The sequence below is a fragment of the Scomber scombrus genome, chromosome 23, assembly GCF_963691925.1.
Source record: "Scomber scombrus chromosome 23, fScoSco1.1, whole genome shotgun sequence".
Lineage (NCBI taxonomy): Eukaryota > Metazoa > Chordata > Actinopteri > Scombriformes > Scombridae > Scomber > Scomber scombrus.
Genome location: NC_084992.1, coordinates 3218991 through 3227665, shown reverse-complemented (window position 1 = coordinate 3227665; position 8675 = coordinate 3218991). Strand labels below are relative to the sequence as shown.

The 8675-nt window shown below is 36.6% G+C and overlaps 2 protein-coding genes across 2 annotated transcripts in view; one reads left to right on the top strand and one right to left on the bottom strand.

Annotated features, from left to right (window-relative positions):
• LOC134006183 (uncharacterized) overlaps positions 1-2479 on the bottom strand; it is a 65366-nt gene extending 62887 nt beyond the window's left edge. The window contains exons 1-3 of the mRNA XM_062445267.1: positions 2105-2479; positions 1832-1966; positions 1-46 (exon numbers count right to left, since the gene is read on the bottom strand). The exon at positions 1-46 is cut by the window's left edge and continues 71 nt beyond it. Coding sequence (XP_062301251.1) covers positions 1-46; positions 1832-1966; positions 2105-2155 — 232 coding nt within the window. The 5' untranslated portion in view covers positions 2156-2479. The remainder of the gene's footprint in view (positions 47-1831; positions 1967-2104) is intronic.
• The window catches only part of LOC134006179 (zinc finger protein 208-like), a 1001836-nt gene that overhangs the window by 720800 nt on the left and 272361 nt on the right, over positions 1-8675 (top strand). The gene's annotated exons all lie outside the window — the stretch shown is intronic.

Here is an 8675-nt window from a genome sequence, read left to right as displayed (position 1 = left end):
TTTTGCCAGCTGGGTTGGTGTTGTTTTGTTTGCTTACATCTTGTGTCTGTGGGAGACAATACACACACACACACACACACACACACACACACACACACACACACACACACACACACACACACACACACACACACACACACTCAGTGTTGGAAGGAGAAGTTAAAAAAAGAGATGACTGCAGTTATTGATTTAGATTAAATGATGTACCGTCTCCTTCTCCTCCTCCAAGTTCTTCACATCTTCAGCATCAGTCTTCCTCTGATCCTTTTCTTCATGTTTCTCCTCCAACTAACAAACAGCAGAGAGATTAGAGACATTTGACTTCAGTAAATATAAACCATTACACCATGGACTGGATACATTCTGACTTCTGATTGGTTGCAGGTTTGATTAAAACTCTGTTCATGTAACACTATGTGAAGTTTTTATTTTTTAATGACAGTATAAATTGTATGTTAGTTTTTTCCCAATTGCTAACACACTGAAATGACATGCATAGCACAATTACTTAAACTGACACACAGAGAGCAAAACCTCTTCTCAAGTCTCCAAAAGTCTAAACACACGTTCTGCTTTACACACATTTTGCATTTCAAAATGACACTTTTTAAATGCACTGAACACGGTTCTCTGCATAAGACACAACAATCTGACATAAAGTCACACGTTTGCCATTTCAAAACACTGCCATTCAAGATTACATGACATGAACAAATTGGCCAATATATGTGCCACCTAGCCAAACACCTCAATGGTTCATTGTTACCACTTCAATCAGGAAGTAAGCACTATGAAAAGACCACAGGTGAGCAAGGTGGCAAAGGAAAATATTGCCTGTGATGTGGATGGATGTGGAGGATTGTTTGATTTTGATAATGCTATATGTAGTTTTGGTTGCAGTACTTCATTTTGCAGGATACAGTATATGAGGTATTTTGCAGTTTGGGTGTGCGGTTCTGTGAATTGTGTTAAATGTTTTGATAAAACCAGACTAGTTTGCAAAATTGTGTTTTATCAATTGGAAACAACTGTAAATGATGAACCTCCTTGTTCTCCTCCTCCAAGTTCTTCACATCTTCAGCATCAGTCTTCCTCTGATCATCTTCTTCAGGTTTCTCCTTCAACTAACAAACAGCAGAGAGATTAGAGACATTTAACTTCAGTAAATATAAACCATTACACCATGGACTGGATACATTCTGACTTCTGATTGGTTGTAGTGTTTGATTAAAACTCTGTTAATGCAACACTATGTGCACTTTTTGTTTTTTAATGACAGTATATGTCAGAGATTAAATTGTATATTTAACATCAAAGCTTGACTGGTCTGTAAAAACCCAACTAGTGACTGAAAGACCATTTAGAGATGTGAGAGAATCATAATGAGAGAAGCCTTTGTCTTTTATTATAGCTTTGTGAATAATAAGATACTCTTCACTGTAGCAGATATAAACTCTCCCACACTGATTCTTCTCACAGGTTTTACTCTGTTCACCCTTCAGATCTCAGGATGAGATTTTGCCTCATCAATGAAGAGTTATTGCTGAGTAAAAAACACACATATATGACATTTCTAATTGTTGATTATACCACAAGAAAAAACAGACTTGGATTTCTATATATAAAAACGTTTTTCAGTTTTACTGATTCATAATTTTGATGTTTTCAAATTATCATTCACATTCAGCATTTTAGCGTTATAAATGGAAACTCTTTTCTCACGGTTGGTGATAAAAGTTGTTAAATAAGGAGAATATTGTAGTTTAAAATGAGCAGAAGTGACTGTAAGATAAACTAAAACACTTTGTGGCAGCTGGGCTGATTATTATACTTCAGTGGTTTTCACGATCTCTTCATGACAGTTGATGAGCTCAACGAGGAGTTTGTCTCCTTTGGTCCAACACTTCAGGTCATTCCATCTCAGGTAAGAGGGAGGATTATGGAAACCACAACCAAAGGCCCATATCTGTAAAATCCCAAAGTTCACAGATAATGACAAAATGATAAAATATATAAAGTGATAAGAAGATAAAACAAAAGAAAGAAAGAAAGAAAGAAAGAAAGAAAAAATGCAACAACATAAATGAATAAATCAAAGACTTACAGTGACATTCTTATCAGCTCTGAGTGTAATTGACTCCTCAAATGTGAACATGATGGGGTTTTCATCGTTGAGCTTCACTCGTAACTTCCAGCCTTCCAGTTTCAGGTCCTGCAGGAGAGAAATTGGACACAAGAAGGAGGATGAAGGAAAAACAAACAAGTTAATGTTACAGTGTTAAATCCATGAGTGTGTGACATTTAAACTGTTCACATGAAAACAAGAGAAAGTAGATTCTGAGGTAAATACTGTAGAGGGTCGTTAGCTTGGCTTTAATGGTCCATTTAAAATAATCCTGGATACACTTCATCAATGTAGAGCTACTAAACCTAACAGTACATGTTCTCATGTTTATACACAGTTCATCCTCACAAACACCATCACCTCTTTAGACTTAGTGGTGAGACGGAGATATATTCCATGTGTGGCGATCTCCACAAAGACCTGTGGAGACAACACACACACACACACACAGTTGAGTTCAGTCTGAAAAGAGTTATTTCTTATGTCTCAGATTTTCTCTCATGGTCAGTAACAGTTTAGTTTGTTCTCAGTAATAAATCAGTGTTGGAAGGAGAAGTTAAAAAAAGACAAATGACTGCAGTTATTGATTTAGTTTAAACTAGTGCAGTGCCCTTGCAAAATCTATTTTTGCGTGTGTTTTTACTACAAAGTAGCCTGGGCTATTTCGAAGTGTTTTCAGTTTCATCAATTTTTTTGAGGGTCTGAAGTGTATTTCATTTTGTAGCTGCCAAAGCTCTGCTGCCTTAAGGTGGATTTAGGCTTCTGTCGTTTACGTTTCGAAGTTCTGCGTCGTGTGTGCTTCTTTTACCGATATATTTATCTATACTTGTACATTTCTTATCCAAACAACGTCAAACTTGGCACTGCACTTACTCTTGCCTGTAGCAAGACACCTGTCACATTTAAACTCAATCAGATGAACGGTTCGAGAGATATGCGAATAAAAGACAGACGTTCCTGTTATTTATCGATAGATAGATAGATAGATAGATGATGAACCTCCTTGTTCTTTTTCGCTTGCTCCTCCTCTGAGTTCTATATAAAATATAACTAGAGACTGAAAGACCATTTAGAGATGTCAGAGAATCATAATGAGGAAGCATTTGTGTTTTTACTACAGATGGAAGTGTATCTTTAATTTCTTCTATAAATTGTGTTGTTAGTTTTGTGGTGAATTCAGGAATCAAATTAGAAAAACATCCTCTAAACTAAACTGAAACATAAATATAAAACACACTTCCACAATATTTAATCTTTATCTTATTTTATGTATAACTGTCTCAGGTTTGCTCTAATAGTGATTTTAAGTCAGCAAAAAATCTGTTCATATAAATGTCACATTCATTATAGAGTTTCTTTTTACCAGTTTTTAAAATGTATATTGTTTTATTTCCCAAATGATCTATTGCCGGAGAGATGGAAAACTGGACTGAAGCAGTGTGATTTCTTTCCAAATTAGACTAAGGAGATAAAGTTACAGATTAAACACAAATCAGTTTTCACAGCCACTTCTCACAGTAGATCAGGTTGTGGAGGTTAGACAGTCTGCAGGGTTTTAACACAGGAGTACGACACTATGAACGTCCCCCAGGAGAAACTGTCTAAAACAGTGTGGTACTATGTCTGTATTTAAATGATATCACGTCTCCTCTCTCTTTATGATCAGCCTCGAACTCGGCTGTTTGGAGGTTCGGTCACTAGAGGAAACCCTCAGCTGTGTAACTTCCTGTCTGAAGATCTCAGTCTGACAAACTCAGAGTCGTTTTATAAATCTCTTCTTCAGACTTTTATCAAAGAGCTTTTTCTTAACTGATAGTAACTGATGTACTTGTATCTATTGTATCTTGTCTTTGTTCCTGTTCTTATTAACTTGCATTATCATTTTGTTACTTTGTTTTTGATCTCCAGCATGAGTAGTCACTCAAAAGGCGAAAATTAAACTGATAAAAGAAAGACGCAATGAGCAAACTACAAACATTTAAAGAGAAAGATTTGGGTTAGATCGAGCTCTGTATAAAACTTCTTCTACAATGTTTCATCTCAGCTACAGTGAAATGAACACATCACTTAATTTACTAGTTTTGTCCTGTCCTGCCCTTTGGTTTATTTTTCCTCCACTGCAAATGACTCTGTTGTGTTTTAACTCAAATGTTTGTTCTTCTTTTCTTTTTTTTTTTTACCTTGTTCTCTTCTGACACTGCTGGACTTACTGTGAGATTCGCTCCATCTGGTCCTGCTGCATTGAGAGGCTGCATTTCACTTTTAGAAATTTTATTGTTTCCTCCTCCATCAGTTTCATCCCTGCAGCTTCTCTTGGTCTCTGTGTAAAAATAAAGGCAGTGATATTATAGAATAAAAGACTTTTACTTTCATCTCAGGAAGTTTGATGTCAGTCTAACATGAGATATAAGAAGTCTGTAAGTACTCCATTACAGACCCTGTGAGAGGCACTACCATTCATTTGTGCATTTTCAAAGCATTGCAGTTAATTTTTGACTTACTGATCATGTTTGGTCTCCATTTCCACACAAAATAGAAAACTGCAACAATAAACACGATGCAAACAACCAAACTAACAGTCAAACCGATGATGGCAGGAGAAGAACTGGACTGGACCTTAAAGAAATCATCTGCAAATGATACAACACACAGAATAACATGTAATTTATTTAACACTGGACCTCAGCTATTTGAAAGTAAAACCAACATTTCAGACAAAAAATGGCCTCCTTTACCTGGAACAAAAATATATGTCTCTCTGATCTGGTTGGTGTTGTGCTGTTGGACTCTACAGGTGAAGTTGTTGCTATGTTTATTCTCCACAGTCACTCTGCTGCTGACAGTATAGAGACCATCAGGACCTCTGACTTTCTCTGTAGGTCCTGCAGAGAGGAGGTTTCCCTTACTATCCAGCCAGAACACATCAGGCTGTGGATGCCAGCCTTTAGACTCACACTGTAACACCACTCCTCCTCTCTCTCTGTCAATACCTGCTAAACTGATGAAAGGTGGGGAGACGGCACCTGATGCAGAGGGGCAATAAAACATTTTTAACAGCTAATTTAATATGGTAAAACAAATGTATTCTGTATCTGGTAATCACTCAGTTTCCTAAATCTTTAATCATGCTTTCTATTGGACCATTAATCACAGTTGGTTCACAAAAGGGATCTCACATATCTTACTGTTACCAATTCTAAGGTTGGAAATTCAAAGCCTTGATGCCTGTAAACACTGGCTGAATTTGATGTCAGTGTGATTTTTCAGGAAGTTTAGGCATAACTGATGAGCTTTTTTAGCCACAGTGACGCGGCAGTACTCAGTCCTATAACACTTTGGTGGTTGTCTCATACATCTGCTGATTTGTGAGGGTACAGATACATTATTTGGAGTTTTCTCTGTCATCTTTTCTTATTAATTGGCCATCTTCAAACCCTCAACTCAAGTAGTGATAGACCCTTTCTATGGCAGAGGTTTTGAGCTGTCAAAGCAGAAATGGCAGGTGGAATTATTAATATTAATGATGGCTGCTTTGCATGTAGGTGACGATGGAGCCATCGTTAATGCCATCATTTCCACCTGTGCTTTTGCTTTGAAAGGTCAAAATCTCTGCTGTGAAAAGGGTATATTGTTATAGGTCAGCAACTGTAATTAGGCACAGGAGCCTTATTAAGCTTTGCATTTCCCTGTAAACCATCAAGGTGTGCATGAAAGTAGGAGGGATTCTCAGCATCTAAAGAGTTTGGAAGGCCAAGTATTTCCAAATCCAATAACACAAGGATACAACTGTAAGCTATGGAATAAACTGTCTATTTGTCCGCCCTAATGAAAGCTGCCAACATCAGCACTAACATTACAGTATTAACCTAACATTAAGGCCATAAGCTGCCAAAAACCTTTAGAAATATTTTTTTAGAAAACAATGTACTAAAGATTTAACAAAAATAAAAACTTACATTTATTAGAAAATTCTAAAAATCTAGTATTAAATCTGCCATAACTTCTACTATTTGTAAACTACATATGTGCTGTGCTACAAGACAAAGTTTGACAGGGATAAACAGTTCTTGCAAAGCGTCAGTTTGTGTCTGAATGTCCTTCCTGGGTTATGGAATGATATGTATGTTAAAGTCTATTATATTCATGCATAGACTACTACCTTAACCAGTTAAGAAAATACTTTGCCCATAACATCAATTTACTGAGCTGATCTATAAAAAGCATTAACCCTCATTTAAACTGTGGTCGTGTTCCTCATCTCTTCATTTCTGAACAATAATGGCTGAAAGCTGTGTTGATTCTACCAACATTCTTTACTTATTTGCATAGACTTCAACAATCTGCTCTATAAACATATATGTCATGTACTAAAATGTTTCCACTTACCAACAACAAGCTCAACAAAAGATTCTTTATTGAGTTGAGGAATGAAGCATCTGTATTTTCCCCCATCAGAAAGTTTCACCATAGAGAGTTTCAGTGAAATGTTTCCCTGCTTCAGCTCATCAATGGACAGTGATGTTCGTCCCTTATATGATGGATGTTTAACATGTGTGACGTCCTGACCAGCACGGTGCACATGCACATTTAATAAGTCCAAGTCAGCTCTCGTCCACTCCACTGTCCGTGCAGAAACATCCTCTGCATGTTCCAGTTGACATGGCAAAATGATGTCATCACCAACTGTTGCTGCTATTGGTTGAGATGAACCAATTAACTGGGACTGACCTGGAAAGAAACACAGATGTTAATTCCTACAATAAGAGCTACAAAGCTAAATCATTTAATCTTGTATGTCTTCAATTGGACACTTGAATGACAGAGAGAGGTTTGCTGTGTCAAAGATTTTCACATTTTTCATTTATACTGTATAATGATTTTTTTGTGATAGCAACTTGGCTACACAAACAATCTCAAGAAATAGCAACATCAGTCAGGAAGGCAAACCATGAGAGTTTAATAGATGTCCACATTTATAGTTTTGAGTGAAATGTCTCAGCCACTGCATGGATTGCCACAAAATTTGGGACAGATATTTTCCCCTGAGGATAAACTGTAAAAACTTTGGTGAGATACTTTTCATTGACACCATCATGAAGTTAAAAATTAACCTCAGACCATGTTAGTGTTTAAGTTACCTCTACATGAGTGTGTAAGGAGAATCTGGAGAACCAAAACATAGAGGATTTTGAGCGGAAATCGAAGGGACGGTCTGTTCATCTGGTGAAACATCCTGCAGTTCTGAAATGTTTAATCAGTGATACAAAAAACAAACAAAATGGTTTAGAATGAGTGTTTGTGCAAAATAACCAGTCCAGCTGAAAATAAAGTCATAAGTAGGTTTCATTTTTTTTCCATCTCAACTGGGTGTACAACACATGAAAAGACAACAACAACCACCATCTTCTACATGATATATACTCTTTTCAATGATCCTTTGTATATGCAATCTCATCTATGTATTGTGCAATTTAAATAGGGTTATACTTTCACTTTTGTTTCCAACATGGTTAAGACTGTTCCTTACTAGAATTTTTCTCACACAAATATTTTACTGTTACTGTTGGTAAGGTGATACAGAGTTTGAAATTAGAAGTTAGATGAAACATGTAGAAAAGTCTAAGTTAAAATCAGACGACGACTTACCTGCTGCCATATGTGTCGGTTGTTTTATTAGACTGCACAGCTAAAGTCTGTAAATCATTGACAGGCTCCTGAGTGCTATTTGATCTGGCTTATCAACTGCAGACTGCGCATGTTTTACAAAGTACTAGTGGCTGGACTCATCTTTTACTTGACTTCCAAGTTTAGTCATTCAGTGGTTCTACTATTGTAGTGTTGTTGCAGCTGAAATAATTAAATGTCTAAATACCAGAGACACGTCAGATTGCAAAGGAGTACTTTTGCAGTCCAACTACCTTTAATAAATCACTAAAGCATACACATACAGGCTCCCTGAGCTCTGCAGCAGGAGAGAAGCCTATTGAACAGCTCACACAAACTGTTTAATTCTTTCAGCCTCTGCCTAACACAACCATTAACACTAACAACCTGTGTACAGTCACACGTCTCTGTCTGCAGTAACCTGTTCTATATACCTCTTTACTGCATGATAATCAATAATTCTTCCATATTCGGTGTCATGTCTTTTTCCAACTATCACTTGTTTAGAAACACAGTCACCATGTATTATGCACTTCAGATCACCTTTTCTCTTTCTTTTTTCCTAGAGGAGGAGTCATTCATTTTGTCTACACAAACAAAGTGTGAGACATGTTACTAAAAACAGAACAACGTCTCAGCATGTAAAATGTCAGTAGATAAGGTCAAGAGTGCATCATCTTCTGAAAAGGCAAAATTGATCACTAGACTGGATTAATAATCATCAAATCACACATACAATGATATATTAATTTCTCCAACAGTACACAACACACACAGTACACTATCTTTTTTAAATTATCTCCACAGTATTGTTTTTAGTGTGGAACAACAGCAACAAAGTCACCATTAAAACTAAATAATTGAGAAAATCGTCTAGCACAATTAG